At 47.4% G+C, this 23737-nt stretch overlaps 1 protein-coding gene across 1 annotated transcript in view; it reads left to right on the forward strand.

Annotated features, from left to right (window-relative positions):
* Window positions 1-342: 342 nt before the first annotated feature.
* The window catches only part of adgrd2 (adhesion G protein-coupled receptor D2), a 151835-nt gene continuing 128440 nt past the window's right edge, over window positions 343-23737 (forward strand). Inside the window, exons 1-5 of the mRNA XM_073052585.1 lie at window positions 343-509; window positions 1762-1823; window positions 3914-3944; window positions 11559-11804; window positions 16875-17504. Coding sequence (XP_072908686.1) covers window positions 1788-1823; window positions 3914-3944; window positions 11559-11804; window positions 16875-17504 — 943 coding nt within the window. The 5' untranslated portion in view covers window positions 343-509; window positions 1762-1787. The remainder of the gene's footprint in view (window positions 510-1761; window positions 1824-3913; window positions 3945-11558; window positions 11805-16874; window positions 17505-23737) is intronic.

Here is a 23737-nt window from a genome sequence, read left to right on the forward strand (position 1 = left end):
CTCTGCTTTCACTTTGAATAAGCAGGTGATCCTTCTCTCATTTCTCACCCCTAAATATTCAACATGCAGTTAGTCAGTTCATTGTCTATTTTGGTTCTAGTTTCATTTTCTAAGAGCAGATCTGCAAAATCATTTAAACAAGTGATAGACGAAAAGGTCTGTGCGGCTGTAAATAATTCGCCCACTGTTTGCTCCCAGAGGGATGGTCTAACCAAACGCCCCTCCTCCCTCAGAGTTAAGTGACATCAACTGAGGCAACTTTCCGCCAGGTTTATTAAATAGATTTCAGAGAGAAGAAGCCTCCAGAAGGTGGTGAGCTATTTCTAACAGTCTAGCGTGGTGTGCTGGAGGAGGGAGCCGTGGCCTCCGAGCAGTGCTTTGGAACCAGCCTCATTACCATCAGAAAGGCTGAAGAACTTTCTGTTCAGAAGCAAAGTGCTTCTCAGAGACAAAACTTGCGCCACATTTAACCTTCAGAGCTGGATCTGCTTTACAACCTGCTGAGTAGGGTAAGAGTTTAACATTGTTCTTTCCCTCGGAAATATTTATGGTGCCTTTTCACCTGTTCACTATGGTCTCACTTTTAAGGACTCCTTTTATCTCACGTTCTTTAGATTTGTTGCTTATTTATTTATTATTAATATTATTATTTTATTTCTTTTTGTATGTGCACAGTTTGTTGTCTTTTGCACTTGGCTGTTTATCCGTCCTGTTGGGTGCGGTCTTACGGGGATTCTGTGGCGTTTCCGTGAATGCCTGCAAGAAAGAGTTGCCTACGGTGACACATATGAGCTTTGATAATAAATTTATTTTGATTTTTGAACTTTGAATGTTGAATTCTGTTTCCCCTCTCATCCCCCACTCAAGCACCAACTCTGCCAGTGAATCTTTCACTTTGAGGAGTTATTGCTGGAGCTGTGATGGCCAAGCGGTTAAGGTGCTAGACTTGAAATCGGTGGTTCGATTCCTGCTCACAGTGCTCAAACGACAAGTGAGAGAGACCAGACTACCAACTTCCACTAAAACCGATAGTGCCAGCACCAGTGACCCAGGTTCAATTCCTGCCATTGCCTGTACCCCCATGGGATTCCTCCCACCTTCCAAAGGTGTAGATCAATTGGTCACATGGGTGTAATTGGTGGCTTGTTGGGCCAAAAGTGCCTGTCACCATGCTGTAAAGTAATTTTGTTAAGAGCTAATGAGTTTAAAAATAAAGCCTCCTGATGAAGCCTGGGCTGAAATGGGGCAGGCAGTGAGAGTGCTCACTGACCCACACGGCTCTGCTCTCAACCCTGGGACCAGAACAGAAGACTCAGCCCAGCTGTGAACTGTCGCCTGCCACGACACTCGGGAACGCAACTCCTCAACATGCTAACAAGCGTAGTAGGAAAAGTCATTTCTATGTCTTCCGCACCTTTGCTTTTGTTGAATGTTAACGATTTTATATGTGGCCAGGGGTTCCATTTTATTTTAAATTCTAATTTATGGGTGTAATAAATATGTATATATTGACAACTTTATTGCATTGCTATGTTGGTGATTTCCTAATGACATATGTTTATTCTGCTGGGGACAATTAAACTGCTTCAAAGGTTGGAGCTGCTGCCTGTGTATCCCTGAGACCAATTAGGTTTTTGCTGTTCGCTGTGGAACTGTAACTCAGCAATGTCCAGGAACTCCTATAAATCTCCGACTCATAACCAGCCAAACATCCGGACTTCTGGTGTTAAACTATTTCCATATAACTTCTCATTACAACAGGGGACTCTCACAACGGTTAGAGAGAAATGTACGGCTCGACTATTGCCTTCTGCGCACTTCTGGTAAGTTTTATTTTAAGCATTTGCAGTATGTTCAGTGTGCAGATAGTCTGTCCCATCAAGCTGATGCCAGCTTTGTGGAAGAAGAATCCAATTGGCCCCTTTCCCAGTATGTTGCTCGTAAACCTGCCAATCCCTTTCTTTCCAGAATTTAGCCTTCATTTCAAGAGCACTAGAGTACAAAAGCAGGGATGTAACGCTGTGGCACTGGGCAGACTGTACTTGGGCTATTGTGAGCAGTTCTGGAGCCCTTATCTAAGAAAGCATGAGCTGGCATTGGAGAGGGTCCAAAGGAGCTTAGAGTCATTGAGTCATAGAAAAGTACCGCACAGAAACAGGCCCTTCGGCCCACCTAGACTATGCCAAATTATTATTCTGCTTAGTCCCATCGATCTGCACCTGAACCATAGCCCTTCGTACCCCTGCCACCCATGTACCTATTCAAACTTCTCTTAAATGTTGAATTCAAGCTCATATGCACCCCTTGCTCTGGCGGCTCATCCCACTCTTTCACAATGCTCTGAGATAGGAAGTTTGCCCTCATGTTCCCCTTAAACTTTTCATAAGAGTGATTGTGGGAATGAAGGGGTTAATGTACGGTGAGTGTTTGGCGGCTCTGGGCCTGTACTCACTGGAGATTCGAAGGATGGGGAGGGGGCAGGGATCTCATTGAAACCTATCGAATATTGAAAGACCTACGTAGAGTGGATGTGGAGAGGATGTTTCCTCCAGTAGGAGAGTCTGGGACCAAAGAGCACAGCCTCAGAATAGAAGGGCATCTCTTTAGAACAGAGATGACCAGGAAGTTCTTTAGCCAGAAGGTGAATCTGTGGAGTTCATTGCCACAGATGGCTGTGGAGGCTAAGTTATTGGATATATTTAAAGCAGAAGTTGATAGATTCTTGATTAATGAGAGTGTCAAAGGTTACAGGGAGAAGGCAGGAGAATGGAGTTGATAGGAATAATAAATCAGCCATGATGGAATGGTGGAGCAGACTCAATGAGTCAAATGGCCTAATTCTGCTCCTATGTCTTATGGTCTTATTTAGCTAACGCCATTTTGAAAGCTCTGGCACTGAATTGACTTCCCTTTTCCTTTCAGTGTCAATGGAACTAGGAGTAAGAATTTTTATTTAAAACGGCTCTGTTTCCAAAAGAAGTGATGCCACCATTGGTGGTAACTACAGGAGGTGTTGCCACAAGAAGGCAACACCCTACATCGAAGATCCCCACTGTTCAGGCCATACTGTCTTCTTGCAGCTACCATTTGGCAGGAGGTGCAGAAGCCTGAAGTCCCAGACCACCAGGTTCAGGAACAGCTACTTCCTTCAACCATTTAGTTCTTGAACCAGCCAGCACAATGCCAATCATTACGCTCAGTATAACAACCCTGTGATCACTTCGATCACTTTGCGCTAGACTGTTGCTTTTTTTTTATCTTAGTGGTACTATTTCTTGCAAAAATTATGTATAATTTGTTTAATTCATGTTTTCTTCTGAATGCCACTTATCTGATGCTTTCTGCCTTTAATGCTGCTCCAAGTCAGTTTTCATATATGTGCCTGACATTAAACTTGAATTTGACTTTTCCCTCAATCAACAGTAATTATGAATGGAATATAAATCACTAAAATAGTGTATTACATTCTGTAAAAGATAACATTTTAGATGAAGCTGTTGGTCTCTCAGGTAGAAGGTACAGGAGCCTCAGGACTCACACCACCCGTTTCAGGAACAGCTATTACCCCTCAACCATTAGGCTCTGAATCAAAAGGAGATAATTTCACCCTACTTCACTTGCCCCATCATTGAGTTGCTCCCGCAACTGAAGGACTAACTTTCAAGGACTCTTCTCGTTACCTATTGCTACTAACTTATATTTGCATTTACAGAGTTTTTTTTGTCTTCTGCACTCTGTTTGAACTCAGTAGTTGGGCAGTCTTTCATTGATAACATTTTAGTTATTATTCTGTAGATTTATTGAGTATGCCCACAAGAAAATGAATCCCAGGGTTGTATATGGTGACATCTATGTAGTTTGATAATAAAATTTACTGCAAGTTTGAACTTTGTCTTCTATTTCCTTCCTGCAGGCCTGCAGCGTGAATGGCATCCTATCTCAGGGTAAGAATAAATGTGTAGAGATTGAACAAGTTGTGCTTCTCCTGTGGTGTAACATAACAATGTGGGCAGATGACCTAAGCGTATGGCAAATGCAAATTCTAAATCTTGTACACTGCTCTGTTAAAGTCTTAAGCGCATATATATGGCTAGGGCGCCTAAGACTTTTGCAGACGACTGTGGTAATTTTATGTGTTGCAATGTACTGCAGCCAAAAAAAATCATGGCATACGTGAGTGACACTAAACCTGATTCTGATCTGGACTGAGAGTGGGAAGGGGACAGGGAGAAGGGAATCATGGTTGGGAAAAGGGGAAGGGAGAGAGGAGGGAGCGAGAAGCACCAGAGAGGCATTCTTTAATGATTTATAAACCAATAGTTTGGAATCAAATGACCTTGATTGGTGTCTGCACCCATGCCAACCCCCACACCGGGATCTCCTCCTTTGCCACTTGCCCCCTCCCCTTCCGCAGCATTCCGCCATCACCGTTCCCAACACGGTTTGCTCCTGCCAGATTTACGATCTTGCTCTCCACTTAACGTTGACAAATCCAGTACTGTGCAGAAGCCTCAGGCACCCTAGTTACATGTACGCGCACCTAAGATTTTGCACAGCACTGTAGATGCTAGGCATGCAATGGGGGTATCTTCCAATAGTGATTTTGAAATAATTATGCTTTTTTAAAGTGAGTGAGAATATTTTGATAAACACGTGAGATTCTGCAGATGCTGGCAATCTTGAACAACAAGCACAAAATGCTGGAGGAACTCAGCAGGTCAGGCAGCGTCTGTGGAAAGGAATGAACTGTTGTTGTTTGAGACAAGCCCCTTCATCAGACATCTACCGAGACTCTCAGTTTTGGAATCAGAATCAGTTTTCTTTTCACTGACAATTACTGTAAGATATCAGTGAAGGGTCTCGGCCTGAAACATCAACTGTTTGTTCCCCTCCAAACTCTCTGAGTTCCTCCAGCCATTTGAGAAAGTTTTGATGTCAAGCATGGATTCTGATGAAATCACTGCAAGTTCTGTACTATTTGTTTGTTGTAATTTACTATAATGTTTATGCCTTGCATTGTACTGTTGCCATAAAACAACAAATGTTCAGAGCTAGCATTAGCAGTAATAATCCAGGTTCTGACTCCGGAACCAAGACACGAACTAGATTCAAAAGCGTGTGTTTGCTGAGTGTTGTGTACTTAAGGGACAGGGTGGTTTACTTAAGGGATCTTGTTGGTTCAGTCATTTGCCTCGTTCAATGCCTTTCCACGCTTGGGCGTAGCTCCTTCTATCACACTGTGCTGATGAAGTCATCTGCACAGTTTAAACGCAAATAAAGACCAGAGAAGTCCAGACTGTGAGTGTAATTTAACTGCTTATTGGCTAAAAAGGTGCCAATGCTGAGTTCCTCCGGCATTTTGTGTGTGTTGCTTGGATTTCCAGCGTCTGCAGATTTTCTCAAGTTTGTAAAAAAAAGTTGCTGATTGGGATTGATTAAAAAATATATATGTGAAGTTTCCAGGCACAAGATAGCACATAATTTATCTGTATTGTACTTGTAAGAAGGACTTCCTTTATTTGTATTTTGTTCATCAATGTAAAGTAGAAGGAGGTAGAAGCACAGAAACACAGAAACATAGAAAACCTACAGCACAATACAGGCCCTTCGGCCCACAAAGCTGTGCCGAACATGTCCCTACCTTAGAACTACCTAGGCTTTACCCATAGCCCTCTATATTTCTAAACTCCATGTAGCCATCCAGGAGTCTCTTAGAAAGCCCTATCGTTTCCACCTCCACCACCGACACCGGCAGCCCATTCCACGCACTCACCACTCACTGTGTAAAAAAACTTACCCCGACATCTCCTCTGTACCTACTTCCAAGCACCTTAAAACTATGCCCTCTTGTGCAAGCCATTTCAGCCCTGGGGAAAAGCCTCTGACTATCCACACGATTAATGCCTCTCATTATCTTGTACACGTTTATCAGGTCACCTCTCATCCTCCGTCACTCCAAGGAGAAAAGGCCGAGTTCACTCAACCTATTCTCATAAGGCATGCTCCCCAATCCAGGCAACATCCTTGTAAATCTCCTCTTGCACCCTTTCTATGGTTTCCACGTCCTTCCTGTAATGAGGTGACCAGAACTGAGCACAGTACTCCAAGTGGGGTCTGACCAGGGTCCTATATAGCTGCAACATTACCTCTCGGATCCTAAGTTCAATTCCACGATTGATGAAGGCCAATACACCGTATGCCTTTGTAACCACACAGTCAACCTGCGCAGCGCCTTTGAGTGTCCTATGGACTCGGACCCCAAGATCCCTCTGATCCTCCACATTGCCAAGAGTCTTACTATTAATGCTATATTCTGCCATCATATCTTGTGAGATAAAATAATGCAAGAAACAATCTGTATCTTTTAAAGGCTGAAGTTACAGCACAGTACTTTTTGTTTGCCATGGTGGGGTTGCTTGAAAGGTACATCCAGAGTAAATCAGAGTCAAAGTAAATCAATCACCAAAGAATGCCTATGGCTCTGTATACTACCTTGAGATTCATTTTCTTGTGGGCATTCACTGTAGAACAAAGAAATACAAACTACGTAGAAACAAAGGTTAACAGACAATCTATCTGCAAAAGAAGACAATCTATCGTGAATGATTCCAGGAATGGAAGGGTTAACATATAATGGCTCTGGGCCTGTACTCATTGGATTTTAGAACAGGGGTCACCAACCTTTTTTTTGCACTGATACTCGAAGGAGGTTTCTTATGTCCAGTCTATCCTGCAATTTAGTTTTCGTGGCTATCAGCACTTGCTTCCGTTCCGCTTGCTCACGTTTTTTCCGCTGAAAAAACTTAGCAGGTTTGTCTTTAAGTGCAGGGTGCTTGGACTCAAGGTGCGAAGCAGTTTTGAGGGCTTCATTACCTCAAAACTCCAGCCTCCCGCCCGCCCGCAGCCAGACGCCTTGGCCAGGTGCAGTTGGTTGTGGGTGGGGTGAGAGGACAAGGTCAGGGCTGGAGGTCCCCGTGCCGGGGCCGCGACAGTCACAGTCCGGAGAGAGCGCCTGACCGAGCGAGGAGGAGTGCAACAGGACACGTGCCCACCTCCCTCGTAGGATACATCGGCCGACAAAAGTTTGGCTCGAGGGATGACTTGCAGTAGATCATGGCGAGGTAGCTGCCTTGCTGCTTACGAAAACCTGAGCCCGAATTAGGTCGCCTGCGAATATTTTAGCACCGGGTTCCCCACGAACGTTCGGTGTGCTGAACAGGTTCAGAGGCGGCGCCCATCTGTCCGCGCTCCAGGCCAGTAGCAATGGCACTTCCTGCAAGGCAGCCAGTGATCCCTGGTGTGAGGGTGTCACTGTATTTAAGCGGCTGATGACCTCGCGTGCGTTCAAGTTCAACAGTGGGCGTGACAGGGAATGAGGAAAGGTGCAGCTGACTCATATCGTTTCATATCGCCAAATCATATTGTTTCTTCGCGGCCCGGTAGCACATGCTTTGCGGCCACTGGTTGGGGACCACTGTTTTAGAAGAATGAGGGGCGATCTCATTGAAGCAGACTGACTATTGTAGGGCCTCAACAGAGTGGATGCGAAGAAGATATTCCTTATAGTTGGGGGAGTCGAGGACCAGAGTATAGCCTCAGAATAGATGGATGTTCATTTAGAACAGCGTTGAAGAGGAATTTATTTGGCCCAAGTGTGGTGAATCTGTGGAATTCATTGCCACAGACAGCTTGGAGGACAAGTCATTGGGTATATTTAAAGAGGAAGTTGACAGGTTCTTGATTAGTAAGGGAGTCAAAGGTTACAGGGAGAAGGCAGGAGAATAGGGTTGAGAGAGACAATAAAAAAGTCATGATGGAATGGTGGAGCAGACTCGATGGACTAGATAGCCTAAATGTGCTCTTGCGTCTTATGAAATAAAAAATAAATAAATAATGCAGAGGACATGAGTTGTAGAGTATTTAAAAGTGAGTCCCTAGGTTGTGGGATCAGTTTGGTGTTGAGGTGGGTGAAGTTATCCACACTGATTCAGGAACCTGATGGTTGAGAGGTAATAACCGTTCCTGAACCTGTTGGTGAGTGAAGTTATCTGCACCGGTTCAGGAGCCTGATGGTTGAGGGGTAATAACTGTTCCTGAACCTGGGTGGTGTGGGACCTCAGCCTCCTGTACCTCCTTCCCGATGGCAGCAGCAAGAAGAGAGCGTGGCCTAGATGGGAAGGGTCCTTGATGATGATAGATGATTTCTTGTGTCAGTGCTCAATGGTGGGGAGGGATTTTCCTGCGATGGGCTGGGGTGTATCCATCCCATTATGTTGGCTTCTCCATTCCTGGTTATTGGTGTTTCCATAATAGGCCATGAGGTATCAGGTAAAATACTCGCCACTGTAGAGGTTTGTCAAAGTTTTTGGAGACAAACTTCTAAGAAAGCAGAGGCACTGCCTTGCCTTCTTTGTGATGACACTTACGTGCTGGAGGCGGACGCACTTTGGCATAATCGCCATCATCATCATTAAGAGCTGTGTCATGTGATCTTGGCGATCAGGGTCTCACGGCCATGATTGTTCTTGGCAAATGTTTCTACACAAGTGGTTTGCCATTGCCGCCTTCTGGGCAGTGTCTTCACAAGATGGGTGACCCCAGCCATTATCAATACTCTTCAGAGATTGACTGCCTGGCATCAATGTCGCATAACCAGGACTTGTGATCTGCACCAGCTGCTCATACGACCATCCACCACCTGCTCCCATGGCTTCACGTGACCCTGATCCAGGGGCAGGGGCTACACCTTGCCCAAGGGTGACCTGCAGGCTAGCGGAAGGAAGGAAAACCTCCTTTGGTAGAGATGTATCTCCACCCTGTCACCCTCTATGCATAATACAGGAATAAAAACAGAATTCTAAACAGTACCCACAAAATGCTGGAGGAACTCAACAGGTCAAGCAGCATCCGTGGAAAAAAGCACAGTCAACGTTTGGGCCAAAACCCTGCGGCAGGACTGGAGAGAAAAAGCTGAGGAGCAGATTTGAAAGGTGGGGGGCGGAGACAGAGAAACGCCAGGCTATAAGGAGGAGGGATGAAGCAAAGAGCTGGGGTTTGATTGGTAAAAGAGACAGAAGGGCATGGAAGAAAGAAGAAAGGGGAAACAGGCAGGCAAGGAGATAACATGAGAGAGGGACAAGGGGATGGGAAATGGTGAAGGGGGGTGAGGTGGAGGCATTACTGGAAGTTTGAGAAATCCATGTTCATGCCATTAGGTTGGAGGCTACCCAGACGGAATATAAGGTGTTGTTCCTCCAACCTAATTGTGGCCTTAACCCGACAGTGGAGGAGGCCATGGATGGACATATCGGAATGGGAATAGGAAGTGGAATACCCATTTTTATTTTCCGTAGATGCTGCCTGGCCTGCTGAGTTCCTCCAGCATTTGTCTGTGTTGCTCAGATCAACCTCTACAGATTTTCTCTTGTTTGTGATAGATTCATAGCAGTGTGAGGAATAGAGGAATCTTGGGGTCCATGTCCGTTGATCGCTCAAAGTTGCCATACAGGTTGATAGGGTTGTTAGGTTCAGAATCAGGTTTACTATCACTGGCATGTGTCGAGAAATTTGTTAACTTAGCAGCAACAGTTCAATGCAGTACATGACAATATAGAAAAAAGTTAATAAGTCGATTTAAGTAAATCAAAGTAAGTATTTATATGTATATTGAATTGATTAAATATAGTGCAAAAACAGAAATAAAACAAGTGAGGTAGTGTTCATGGCTTCAAAGTCCATTTAAGCAGTGGTCCCCAACCACCGGGCCGCGAGGAAATGATATGATTTGCCGATATGAAACGATAGGAGTCAGCTGCACCTTTCCTCATTCCCTGTCATGCCCACTGTTGAACTTGAATGCGCACGAGGTCATCGGTCGCCTAAACGCAGTGATACCCTCGTGCCAGGGATCACTGCTTGGCCTCGGGTTAGTGGCCGCCCCGCGTGGCAGGTGAGAAGTGCCAATGCTACTGGCCTGGAGCGCGGACAGACGGGCGCCGCCTCTGAACCTGTTCACCACACCGAATGTCCGTGGGGAACTCGGTGCTAAAATACTCGCAGATGGCCTAATTCAGGCTCAGCGTTTCGTAAGTAGCAGAGCAGCTACCTCGAGCCAAACTTTTGACGGCCGATAGATCCTACCTACCTACAAGGGGGGCGGGCATGCGTCCTGTCACACTCCTCGCTCGGTCGGTTGCTCTCTCCGGACGGCGACCACCGCGGCCCCGGTACGGGGACCTCCGGTCCTTACCTTGTCCTCTCGCTGGTTTGTTGCAATGATTGTATATGTTCATATGAGGAAAATATGCGCTGTGTGTTTAATATCCAAACGTTACTTAAAATGTTATGATGCTATTGGCTTATAAGTGAGTTATAATTGACTTATCACTATATTCATGCAAGGAAAATACATGCTGTGTGTTTAATATTAAATTCGTTAGATAAACCTTTTTAGAAACAAAATTGAGTGTATTAGCCACTTATAAGTGACTTATAGTTGACTTATCAGCTATATTCCGGTTGTGATTAACACCCCCCATCAGCCGGTCCGCAAGAATATTGTCAATATTAAACCGGTCCGCGGTTCAAAAAAGGTTGGTGACCCCTGCTGTAGATAACAGCTTTCAGAATCAGGCTTAATATCACCAGCTCTTGTCATGAAATGTGTTGTCTTTGCAGCAGCAGTAGTACAGTGTATTACATGATAATAGAGAGAAAGCTTGAATTACAGTAAGTATGTATTACATGGTTCGGTGAAATAAGTAGTGCAAACAGGGAAAGCGAGTGGTGAGGTAGTGTTCATGTTGCCAGCCAGTGGTGCAGGGGTGTCAGCACCCGCCTCCTGGTCCCGAGTTCAAACCAGTTGATTCCTTGCACGCTTTCCATCCATGCTGGGTTGAGCGTCGAGTTAGCAACTTGGCCTTCTAAAAAGCAATCAAATGCTACGGATACAGCAAAATTGCTGCCTGATGCACCACAAGGTGTGAAAAGGAACAACTAGTGTTCATGGGTTCAATGTCCATTCAGAAATCTGACAGCAGAGGGAAGAACCTACTCCTGAATCATTGAGTGTGTGGCCTTCGGGCTTCTGTACTTCCTCTTGATAGTAGTAATGAGAAGAGGGCATGCCCTGGGTGATGGGGGTCCTTAATGATAGATGAAACCTTTTGAGGCATCACTCCTGCACACTAGGGAGGCTAGTGCCCGTGATGGAGCTGGCAGAGTTCGTAACTTTCTGCAGCTTCTTTTGATCTTGTGCAGTTAGCCAGATCTCCCCCACCCCCATACCAGACGGTGATGCAGCCAGTTAGAATGCTCCCCACGGTATATCTGTGGAAATTCGCGAGTGCCTGGTGACATACCAAGTTTCTTTAAACTCCTATTGAAATGTAGCCACTGTCGTGCCTCCTTTGTAACTGCATCGATACGCTGGCCCACCATAGATCCTCAGAGACGTTCTGTGTGAATAATATGTGAACGCCAATTAAATTCAGACTGTGATAAGAAACTGGGAATGCAAACGCTTGGCTGATAATTGTATTTTCTTTCCGATTTCACAGCTTCTGGTAATTCATTGTATTTTGATTCATCATACCACAGTTATGAATACATAACAACACCCTTAACATGGCAGCAGGCATCCAAATATTGTGAGCTGCGCTTTGGCCGTCTGCCTGACATCAGTGACGCAGAAGGAAAGAGTGTTATTTTGGAATGGTTAGTTTCCCGAAGTGTTAAGCAGCCAATATGGTTGAACAGGGAACTGAATGAGGTGTTGGAAAAGAAGAAAAGCACCAAAGCTAACAGTAAGTAGAAGAGATTTCTATCAGCTTAAAATAAAATATCAATATTATTTCTGATAAACAATTATTACCATTAACATTATTGCTTTTACTTTTTAAAGTGTGTTCCCAATGTCTGAATTTCTCTATTTGCCTATTTTTTTGGGGGGTCCATCAGATCATAAGACGCAGGAGCAGAATTAGGCCATTCAGCCCATTGAGTCTGCTCTGCCATTCCATCAACATCATCATCATGTGCCATGACATACGATGTGGACGTTTGTGGTCTTTCCACGACCGTGACTGATCTTGGCAAATTTTTCCGCAGAATTGGTTTGCCAGTGTTTTTTTCTGGGCTGAGTCTTTACAAGATGGGTGACCCCAGCCATGATCAATACCGCAGAGATTGTCTGCCTGGCGTCAGTGGTCGCATAACCAGGACTTGTGATGTGCACCAGCTGCTCATACAAACCTGCTCCCATGGCTTCACGTGACCCTGATCAGGTGATACACTTTCCCAAGAGTGACCTGCAGGCTAGTGGAGGGAGGGAGCACCTCACTCCTCCTTTGGTAGAGACATTTCTGAAGCAAAATTTAGTTGGGAAGACAAAAGATTGGAAAGCTTTTAAAAACCTACAGAGAGCAACTAGAAGAGTCATTAGGAGGCACAAGATGAAATATGAAAGCAAGCTAACAAACAATAACAAAGTGGATAGTAAAAGTAAAAAGGATAGTAAAAGATAGTAAAAGAGATGAAAGGGGATATAGGGCCGCTAGAAAACAAGGACAGAGAAATAATAACAGGGCACAAGGAGATGGCAGATGAGCTGAATGAGTATTTTGCATCAGTCTTCACTGTAGAAGACCCTAGCAGTGTGCCAGATGTTGAAGGGTGTGAGGGAAGAGAAGTGGGTGCAGTTACTATTACAAAGGAGAAGGTGCTCAAAAAGCTGAAAGGCATAAAGGTACATAAGTCACCCAAACCAGATGAACTGCACCCTAGGGTTCTGAAAGATGTAGTGGTAGAGATAGTGGAGGCATTAGTAATCATCTTTCAAAAAAAAATCGTTGAACTCTGGCATAGTGCCAGAGGACTGGAAAATTGAAAGTATCAACCCACTCTTTTAGAAAGGAGGAAGAGAGCAAAAAAGAAATTATAGACCAGTTAGCTTGACCTCAGTGGTTGGGAAGATGTTCAAGTCAATTGTTAAGGATGAGGTTATGGAGTAATTGGTGACACAGGACAAGATAGGACAAAATCAGCATTGTTTCCTTAAGGGAAAATCCTGCCTGATGAACCTGCTGGGATTCTTTGAGGAGTCTATAAGTAGGATAGATAAAGAGGATGCAGTGGATGTTGTATATTTGGACTTTCAGAAAGCCTTTGACAAAGTACCACACATGAGGCTGCTAACCAAGTTAAGAGCCCATGGTATTACAGGGAAGTTATTGCCATGGTTAGGGCATTGGCTGATTGGTAGGAAGCAGCGAGTGAGAGTGAAAGAATCCTTTTCTAGTTGGCTGCCAGTGACTAGTGGTGTTCCGCAGGGGTCAGTGTTGGGACTGCTTCTTTTTATGCTGTATATCAATGATTTAGATGATAGAATAGATGGGCTTTGTTTGCCAAGTTTGCAGAAGATACAAAGATTAGTGGAGGGGCAGGTAGTGTTGAGGAAACAGGGAGGCTGCGGAAGGACTTAGACAGATTAGGAGAATGGGCAAGAAAGTTGCAAATGAAATGCAATGTTGGAAAATGCATGATCATACGCTTTGGTAGTAAAATAAATGTGCAGACTATTTTCTAAGTGGGGAGAAAATCCAAAAATCTGAGATGCAAGAGGACTTGGGAGTCCTTGTGCAGAACACCCTAAAGGTTAACTTGCAGGTTGAGTTAGGGGTGAGGAAGCAAATGCAATGTCAGCATTCATTTCCAGATGTCTAGAAGATAAGAGTAGGGATGTGATGCTGAGGCTTTATAAGGAACTGAGTATTGTAAACAATTTTGGGCTCCTCATCTAAAAAAAGATGTGTTGGCATTGGAGAGGGTTCAGAGGAGAGTCACACGGGTGATTCCAAGAATGAAAGGGTTATCATGCGAGGAATATTTGATAGAGCTGGGTCTGTACTCACTGGAATTCAGAAGGATGAGGGAGGATCTCATTGAAAGGCCTAGACAGAGTAGATGTGGAAAGGATGTTTGCCACAGTGGGGGAGTCTAGGACAAGAGGGCACAGCCTCAGGATAGAGGGGCGTCCATTTAAAACAGAGATACAGAAGAATTTCTTTAGCCAGAGGGTGGTGAATTTGTGGAATTTATTACCACAGGCAGCTGTGGAGGCCAGGTCATTTGGTGTATTTAAGGCAGAGCTTGGTAGGTTCTTGATTGGACACGGTATCAAAGGTTATGGGGAGAAGGCAGGGGAGTGAGGCTGAGGAGGGGAGAATGTTGAATGTTGAAGCAGACTCGATGGGCCAAATGGCATAATTCTGCTCCTATGTCTTATGATCTTATGGACTTTATCTCCACTCTATACCCGTTCCATTATGGCTGATCTGTTTTCCCTCTCAACCCCATTCTCCTGCCTTCTCCCCATAACCTTTGACACTCTTACTAATCAAGGACCTATCAACCTCTGCTTTAATCACCCCCAATGACTTGGTCTCTAGGGCCATCTATGGCAATGAATTCTACAGATTCACCACCTACTGGCTAAAGAAATTCCTCCTCATCTCAGTTCTAAAGGGATGTCCCTCTATTCTGAGGCTGTGCCCTCTGGTCCTAGACTCCTCCACTAATTGAAACACCTTTCCACATTCACTGTATCCCGACCTTTCGATATTCAGTAGGTTTCTACAGGAACCCCTATTATTGTTCTAAATTCCAGCGAGCACAGGCCCAGAACTCCTCCTACATTAACCTTTTCATTCCTGGGATCATCCTCATGACCCTCCTCTGGACCCTCTCCAACACCAGCACATCCTTTCTTAGATATGGGGCCCAAAACTGCTCACAATACTCGAGATGTCTGACAAAATCTCAGCATTACATCCTTGCTTTTATATTCTAGTTCTCTCAAAATTAATACTAACATTGTATTTGTCTTCCTCACCACCAACTTAACTTGCAAGTTAACCTTCAGGAAGTCCTACACGAGATCTCCCAAGACCCCTTGCACCTCTGATTTCTGAAGTTACTCCCCATTTAGAAAATAGTCTACATTTTTATTCCTCCTACCGAAGTACATGACCACACACTTCCCAGCATTATATTCCATCTACTACTTCCTTGGCCATCATCCAATCTGTTCGAGTCCTTCTGCAGATTCCCTGTTTCCTCAACTCTACCTGCCCCTCCACCTACCTTTGTATCGTTCACCAACTTGATCACAAAGTCATCAATTCCATCATCCAGATTATTGACGTATAACGTGAAAAGAAGTGGCTCCAACACCCAATTTGCAAAAAAACACATTCTCAGCAAAAGGTTGTTTAATATCTCACTTGTAAGCCCTCTGTGATGACAGTTCTGAGGAGGAAAAATCTGCCATTTATTGTCATTGAGTCATACAGCACTACAGCACAGAAGCACCCTCTTCAACCCATCCAGTCCCTGCTTAACTATCTATCTAAATTTCTCTTGAATCTTGAAATTGAACCCACATCCACCGCTTCTGCTGACTGCTCGTTCCACACTGTCACCGCTCTCTGAGTGAAGAAGTTCCCCCTCAGGTTCCCCTTAAACATTTCACCTTTCACCCTTAACCCATGAACTCCAGTCCCACCCCATCTCAGCGGAAAAAAGCCTGCTTGCACTTACCCTATCTATACCCCTCATAATCTTGTATACCCCATATCAAATGTTCCATCATTCTGCTACGCTCCAGTGAATAAAGTCCTAACCTATTCAACCTTTCCCTGTAACTCAGTCCCGGCAACATCATTATAATTTTTTTCTGCACTCTTTCAATCTTATTGATATTTTTTTCTGAATGTAGGTGACCAGAACTGCACACAATTCTCCAAGTTAGGCCTCACTAAAGTCCTATACATCTTCAACATAACATCCGAACTTCTGTACCCAGTACTTTGATGTTTGCTCTCCGAAGGGCCAATGTGTCAAAATAAATATGGTTAATTTAAATAAAAGAACCATTGCATGAAAATAATAGAATAGCAAGTTTTAGTTGCAATGAAAGTCTCTAAGTAGTTATTTTTTATTCTGTTAGTGTGTTGCAAATCACTTGATTTAATGGTAGGCAGACTGATTTACAAAATTTTGCAAGCACAGCAATATAAGAGAAACACTACAGTTTTAAATCCATGCATCACCCAGATAAAATAATAGATGCAGGGACGATTTTACACTTTAGTGTAAGTCAAGTCAAGTCAACTATATTTGTGAATATGTCATTACTCTACAATGTATCCTTGTAAATTTTCTCTGTTCTCTTTCAAGCTTATAGATATCTTTCCTCTCGGTAGGTGACTAGAACTGCACACAATTCTCCGAGCAACACACACAAAATGCTGGGGGAGCTCAGCAGGCCAGGCAGCGTCTATGGAAGTCGACATTTCAGACCGAAACCCTTCCTAGATGCTGCCTGGCCTGCTGAGCTCCTCCAGCAGTTTGTGTGTGTTGCGTGGCTTTCCAGCATCTGCAGATTTTCTCTCGTTTGAGACACAATACTCCAAAGAAGGCAACACCAACAACTTCAAAGTAACATCCCAACTCCTGTACTCAGTTTTTTATTTAAGTTTCTTTGAGATACAGCAGGGAACAGGCCTTTCTGGCCCCTCAAATCCGCTGCCCAGCAACCCTTGATTTCAACCTAGCCTAAATCGCAGGGCCATTTACAACAGCTAATTAACCTTCTAACTGCTGCATCTTTGTAGTGTGGGAGGAAACCGGAGATAATCCATGCATTCCGCAGGGAGGAGGTACAAACTCCTTACAGATGATGTCGGAATCGATGAACTCTGAGCTCTGTTGCCCCGAGCTGTGATAGTGTTGCCCTAATCGTGGAGCCCGTGGAAGTACATTGCAATGGATAGTGTGTAAATTCTAATGGGATTTGTTTTGCATATTTCTCTCAGGTGTCTCGGTGTTGATGTTCCCGAACAAAACGGATACCAAATACGCCAAACTTCTTGGCGTGCTGCCCTCGATGTCGGCTATTACAGTCTGTGTAAACATTCAGTGCGATGACCAGGCAAATACCGTTGCTACCGTGTTCTCCTACGCTGTGCCGACATTCATGAATGAATTTCAGCTGAGAGCTCGCATTAATGACACTGGATTCATCCAGCTGGCGCTGATAGTACACGGGCACCACACACCTTACCAGACGGTGTTAAAGAACGACGGACAGTGGCACCACATTTGCGTGACGTGGCGGTCAGAGGAAGGCGCTTGGTCTTTCTACGCTGATGGGTGCATTGTGAGCTCTGGACAGAGATACTACAGCTCTCAAGTTCTTGCTGGGAACGGGGTGTTTATTATTGGCCAGGATCAAGATTCACTGGGAGGTACCTTCAAACAAAGCGAAGCTTTCAGTGGCAACATCACGGGCCTGAATATCTGGTCAGGGGTCCTGGACAGGAGTCAGATCGCAGCAGCCAGTGGGTGTTCCCTCCCACACCAACGCCTCATCTACCAGTGGAGCCTGTCCAACTTGGAGATTGAACACACCGTGGAAATAAAGAAAGCTCTAGTGAGTTGTTCAGGTAAGCGAGTGGCTCGATGTTACCAATGTAGTCTTGAGGGAAAGTTCGATTGCAGAAAATGTTGCCAAGACGGCGCCAAGCTGCCACCTCTATTGAGGCCATAGCTTAGTCTTAGCCGCTTTTTATTGTTTTCTGAAGTCCATTGGGATAACTTGGGGGACGTTTGGGGCCAGGTTAGGGTTTAGGGACAAGTGGGAAGGATGAACGGGTCTTGTTTCTGATGCACTGTAGCGGTGCGCTACACGCAGCGCTAAAATAACGACATGGAGTTGGTAAACTGCAGTCAAAGATAAAGTTTATTCCAACTTCCCAGCCTTGCTTTAAAGCCTCTCTCTCCCACCGGATGCCTCGAGAGGCACGTACTGAAACCCCCTCAGGTTTTCTTCCTTTGTGCCTGCACTCTGGCTAATTGTCAGCCGGTTCGAGTGTGCTAGTAATTGGGTCGCCACATAACCCCCCCCCAGAACCGGTGATACACCCCCCAATGTCCACAGTCTGGGCCGGGCCCTGTTTGGGAGGTCGGCCTCTGCGCCGCGGTGCCGGAAACTCGACCGGTTGCGCCAAGTCCACATGGGCCGGTTTGAGTCGGTCCACCGTGAAAACCTCCTCTCTCCCCCCAACGTCCAGCACGAACGTGGACCTGTTGTTTCTGATCACCGTAAACGGCCCCTCGTAGGGCCGTTGCAGCGGTGGCCGATGCCCGCCCCGTCATACAAACACAAACTTACAGTTCTGCAGGTCTTTGGGTACGCAGGTCGGGTGCTGCCCATGCTGCGAAGTGGGTATGGGGGCCAGGGCACCGAGCCTCTCGCGTAGTCTGCCCAGGACTGCTGCGGGTTCTTCCTCTTGCCCCCTTGGGGCTGGTATGAACTCCCCGGGAATGACCAGGGGTGCGCCGTACACCAACTCGGCCGACGAAGCGTGCAGATCGTCTTTGGGTGCCGTGCGGATGCCGAGTAGGACCCAGGGAAGCTCGTCCACCCAGTTAGCTCCTCGCAGGCGGGCCATGAGAGCCGACTTCAGGTGACGGTGGAAACGCTCCACCAGTCCGTTCGACTGTGGGTGGTAGGCAGTGGTGTGGCGCAGCTGAGTCCCCAACAGGCTGGCCATCATTGACCACAGGCTGGAGGTGAACTGGGCGCCTCTGTCGAAGGTAATGTGGGCCGGTACACCAAAGCGGGAAACCCAGGTGGCGATCAGCGCCCGGGCGCAAGATTCAGAGGTGGTGTCGGTGAGCGGGACCGCCTCTGGCCATCTTGTGGTCCACGATAGTCAGGAGGTGCCGCGCTCCGCGCGACACTGGCAGGGGGCCCACGATATCCACATGAATGTGGTCGAAACGCCGGTGGGTGGGGTGGAACTGCTGCGGCGGGGCCCTGGTGTGCCGCTGCACTTTGGCCGTCTGGCAGTGTATGCACGTTCTGGCCCATTCACGGACCTGCTTGCGGAGTCTGTGCCAAACAATCCTGCTGGAGACCATCCGGACGGTAGTGCGGATGGAGGGGTGCGCCAAGCTATGAATAGAGTCGAAAACACGTCGTCGCCAAGGTGCCGGGACGACGGGACGGGGCTGGCCGGTGGCGACGTTACAGAGTAGGGTCCTCTCACCTGGGCCTACGGGGAGGTCCTGGAGCTGCAAACCGGAGACTGCGGTCTTGTAACTCGGGATCTCCTCATCTGCCTGCTGTGCCTCTGCCAGCGCCTCAAAGTCTACCCCTTGGGAAAGGGCGTGAATGTTAGGGCGAGAGAGCGCATCCGCCACGACATTGTCCTTTCCCGAGACGTGCCGGACGTCCGTCGTGTATTCAGAGATGTAGGACAGATGGCGCTGCTGGCGGGATGACCAGGGATCGGACAACTTTGTGAATGCAAAGGTAAGCGGTTTGTGGTCCATGAATGCGGTGAAGGGCCTACCTTCTAAGAAATACCTGAAATGCTGGATTGCCAGGTATAGCGCCAACAGCTCCCGGTCGAAAGCACTGTATTTGAGCTCCGGTGGCCGCAGGTGTTTGCTGAAAAATGCCAGGGGTTGCCAGCGACCCGCGATGAGCTGCTCCAGTACCCCACCGACTGCCGTGTTAGATGCGTCCACCGTGAGGGCGGTAGAGACGTCCATTCTGGGGTGCACTAGCATCGCGGCATTCGCCAAGGCATCCTTCGTTTGAATGAAAGCGGCGGCGGACTCCTCGTCCCAGGTAATGTCCTTGCCCGGACTGGACAGCAAGGCGAACAGGGGGCGCATGATCCGGGCAGCTGAAGGGAGGAAGCAGTGGTAGAAATTGACAATACCTACGAATTCCTGAAGGCCTTTGATAGTGGTGGGTCGGGGGAAATGGCGGACTGCATCTACCTTAGCGGGCAGAGGGGTTGCCCCATCTGTGGTAATCCTGTGGCCCAGGAAGTCAATGGTGCCGAGCCCGAACTGGCATTTGGCCAGGTTGATTGTTAGACCGTTGTCACTCAGCTGGGCATAGAGTTGTCGGAGGTGGGACAGATGCTCCTGACGGCTGCTGCTGGCTATGAGGATGTCGTCCAAATAGATGAATGCAAAGTCCAAGTCGCGTCCCACCGCATCCATCAACAGCTGGAACGTCTGTGCGGCATTCTTCAGGCCAAACGGCATGCGGAGGAACTCAAAAAGGCCGAACGGGGTGATGAGAGCCGTTTTGGGGACGTCGTCCGGATGCATCGGGATTTGATGGTATCCGCGGATGAGGTCTACCTTGGAGAAGATCCGTGCGCCGTGCAGGTTTGCTGCAAAGTCCTGAATGTGCGGCACAGGGTAGCGGTCCGGTGTTGTAGCCTCGTTCAGCCTGCGGTAGTCACCGCACGGTCTCCAGCCCCCTGTCGCTTTGGGCACCATGTGCAGGGGGGAGGCCCATGGGCTGTCGGACCGCCGTATGATCCCCAATTCCTCCATCCTCTTGAACTCCTCCTTCGCCAGTCGGAGCTTGTCCGGGGGAAGCCGCCGAGCACGGGCGTGGAGGGGTGGTCCCTGGGTCGGGATGTGGTGCTGTACGCCGTGTCAGGGCATGGCTGCCATGAACTGTGGTGCCAGAACCAATGGGAAATCCGCCAGGACCCTGGTGAAGTCGTTGTCGGACAGCGTGATGGAGTCGAGGTGTGGGGCCGGCAACTGGGCTTCACCCAGGGAGAACGTCTGAAAGGTCTCGGCGTGGACCAGCCTCTGCCTCGGCAGGTCGACCAGCAGGCTGTGAGCCCGCAAGAAATCCGCACCCAGAAGCGGTTGGGCTACGGCGGCCAGTGTGAAGTCCCACGTAAACTGGCTGGAGTCGAACTGTAGCTGCACCGGACGGGTGCCATAAGTCCTTATAGTGCTGCCGTTCGCGGCCCGCAGTGGGGGACCCGGCGCCCTGCTGCGGGTGTCGTAACTCGTCGGAGGTAAGACGCTGATCTCGGCACCGGTGTCAACCAAAAACCGGCGTCCCGACCTGCTGTCCCACACATACAGGAGGCTATCCCGATGGCCAGCCGTCATAGCCATCAGCGACGGCTGGCCTTAGCGTTTCCCAGGAACTGGCAGGGCGGGCGACAATGGCGGGCTTCTGCGCCCCACCGCTGGTGGTAGAAACACCAGTGTTCATTGGGCTCCACACCCCGGCCTCTGGGTTTAGCGGGCTCTGCAGCCGGGCCTGGACTGGTTTGCTGCTGGGAGCGTGGCCGGGTGATCAGTGAGATGGACGCCCCACTCCCCTTCTTGGCGTTCCACAGCAAGTCCGCACGGGCTGCCACCTTCCGGGGGTCGCTGAAATCCGCGTCGGACAGCAGCAGGCGTATGTCCTCGGGCAGCTGCTCCAGGAATGCCTGCTCAAACATGAGGCAGGGTGTGTGTCCGTCGGCCAGAGACAACATCTCATTCATTAAAGCTGATGGAGGCCTGTCTCCCAAGCTATCCAGGTGCAGTAAACGGGCAGCTCGCTCGCGGCGGGAGAGCCCGAAAGTCCTTATGAGCAGGGCTTTGAATTCCGTGTACTTGCCGTCCGCCGGGGGAGACTGTACGAACTCCGCAACCTGGGCCGCTGTGTCCTGGTCGAGGGAGCTCACCACGTAGTAGTAACGGGTGTCCTCTGAGGTTATTTGCCGAACATGGAATTGGGCTTCTGCTTGCTGAAACCATAGGTGAGGTTGTAGCGTCCAGAAGCTTGGCAGTTTCAAGGAAACCGCATGAACAGATGCGGCGTCGTTCATCTCCGGTCCAAAAACGTTTGGACCGTCGGGGTCACCAATTGTAGCAGTGTGCTACACGCAGCGCTAAAATAATGACACGGAGTCGGTAAACTGCAGTCAAAGATAAAGTTTATTCCAACTTCCCAGCCTTGCTTTAAAGCCTCTCTCTCCCACCGGATGCCTCGAGAGGCACGTACTGAAACCCCCTCAGGCTTTCTTCCTTTGTGCCTGCACTCTGGCTAATTGTCAGCCGGTTCGAGTGTGCTAGTAATTGGGTCGCCACAACACCATCAATAACTCTCTCTGAGACGTAAAGGCGAGATATCGGCTTTTATTGACTGGAAGAAGGAACAAGCAGTGAGTGACCACTATACTACATCCTGGAGACAGAGAGGCCGGGCTCAGACCTCAATCGCCTTTATACTGGGGTCTGTGGGAGGAGCCACAGGAGCAGTCATCAGGGGGCGTGTCCAGACAGGTATATGTAGTTCACCACAGTTTCGCTTTTGTTTGTTGTGTTCTGTGTTGTTGTCCTGATCATTGTGGACATGCTATGTTGGTGCTGAAATGTGTGGTGACTCTTGCAAGCTGCAGACCCCCCAGCGCACCCTCGACTGTGTTGGTTGTTAACACAAACGACACTTTTCACTGTACATTTCAATATGCATGCAATAAATAAATCTGAATCTGTGAGTGTCATTTAAAAGCCTCAACCTCTTTCTCTGGCAGCTCATTCCACACACGTCTCATTCTTTGTGTTGCCCCTCCTCTTCATGTTAAACCTTCCCCCCACCTGACTCTTACTTTAAACCCATGCCCCCTGGTGTTTGATTTCCCCAACCCTGGGGAAAAGGCAGTTTGTATTCACCCTCTCTAAGCCAGTGGTCAGCCCAGCAATTCCCTGAACTTTGAAAAAAAATCTGTAAGAATGAAGTGTTGCCACACCAGGTAAATGAAAGCAAAGCCAAAACTGCTCTTCCCTCTGTAAGTCTAGGCCAGGGTGAAAGTTCACAGATGTCCCAACTGATTGACCCTGACCGTTGTTTCCCTGCAGTTACACTCAGGTCAGCGTAGTACCCCGGCAGTCAGCACAACACCTCACCGTGCCAGTGACTGGGCTTCAGTTCCTGCTTCTGTTCGTTCTCCCTGTGGACGCACGGGTTTCCTCCGGGTGCTCCGGTTTCCTCCCGCAGTCCAAAGGTGTACCGGGTAGGGTTAGTAAGTTGTGGGCATGCTAAGTTGGCTCCGGAACCACGGTGGCCCTCAGCACATCCTCGCACTGTGTTGGTCGTTGATGCAGACAGCTCATTTCTCTGCAGGTTTCACACACAAAATGCTGGAGGAACTCAGCAGGTCAGGCAGCATCTGTGGAAAGGAATGAACAGTCACATTTCAAGCCGAGATCCAGCAGTCCTGATCAGCAGCATCCATCATCAGAGATACCCACCACTCAGGCCGTGCTCTCTTCTCACTGCTACCATCAGTTAGAAGGTACAAGAGCCCCAGAATTCACACCACCAGCTTCAAGAACAGTTCAACGATCAGGCTCCTGAACAAAAGGGGTTAGCTACACTCACTTGCTCATCCCTTGAGATGTTCCCACAACCAATGATCTTACTTTAAGAATTCTTTATCTCATTATCTCATGTTCTCATTATTTATTGCTATTTATTTATATTTGCATTTGCACAGTTTGTTGTCTTCTGCGCTCTGGTTGATCTTTCATTGATCCTGTTATAGTTGCTATTTTATAGATTTGCTGTATGCCTGCAGGAAAATGAATCTCAGGGTTACAGTTGGTGACTTATAATATGTAGTTTGATAATAAATTTATTTTACTTTGTTGTACTAAACTTTGTAAACATCTTGCAGTACAGTAAAATAAAGATTGACACACACATGACTAAAGTTAGAAACTGAAATATTACAAACAAGTTGTAAAAATGAAAGATACGATATTACAACCCATGAATTCTGAAATAATGATCCAGGGGATTTAGAGTCCACACGCATAGGATTAGATTTTACTCTCAGAGAGAATGTTC

The sequence above is a fragment of the Hemitrygon akajei genome, chromosome 7, assembly GCF_048418815.1.
Source record: "Hemitrygon akajei chromosome 7, sHemAka1.3, whole genome shotgun sequence".
In the NCBI taxonomy this organism is placed as follows: Eukaryota; Metazoa; Chordata; class Chondrichthyes; order Myliobatiformes; family Dasyatidae; genus Hemitrygon; species Hemitrygon akajei.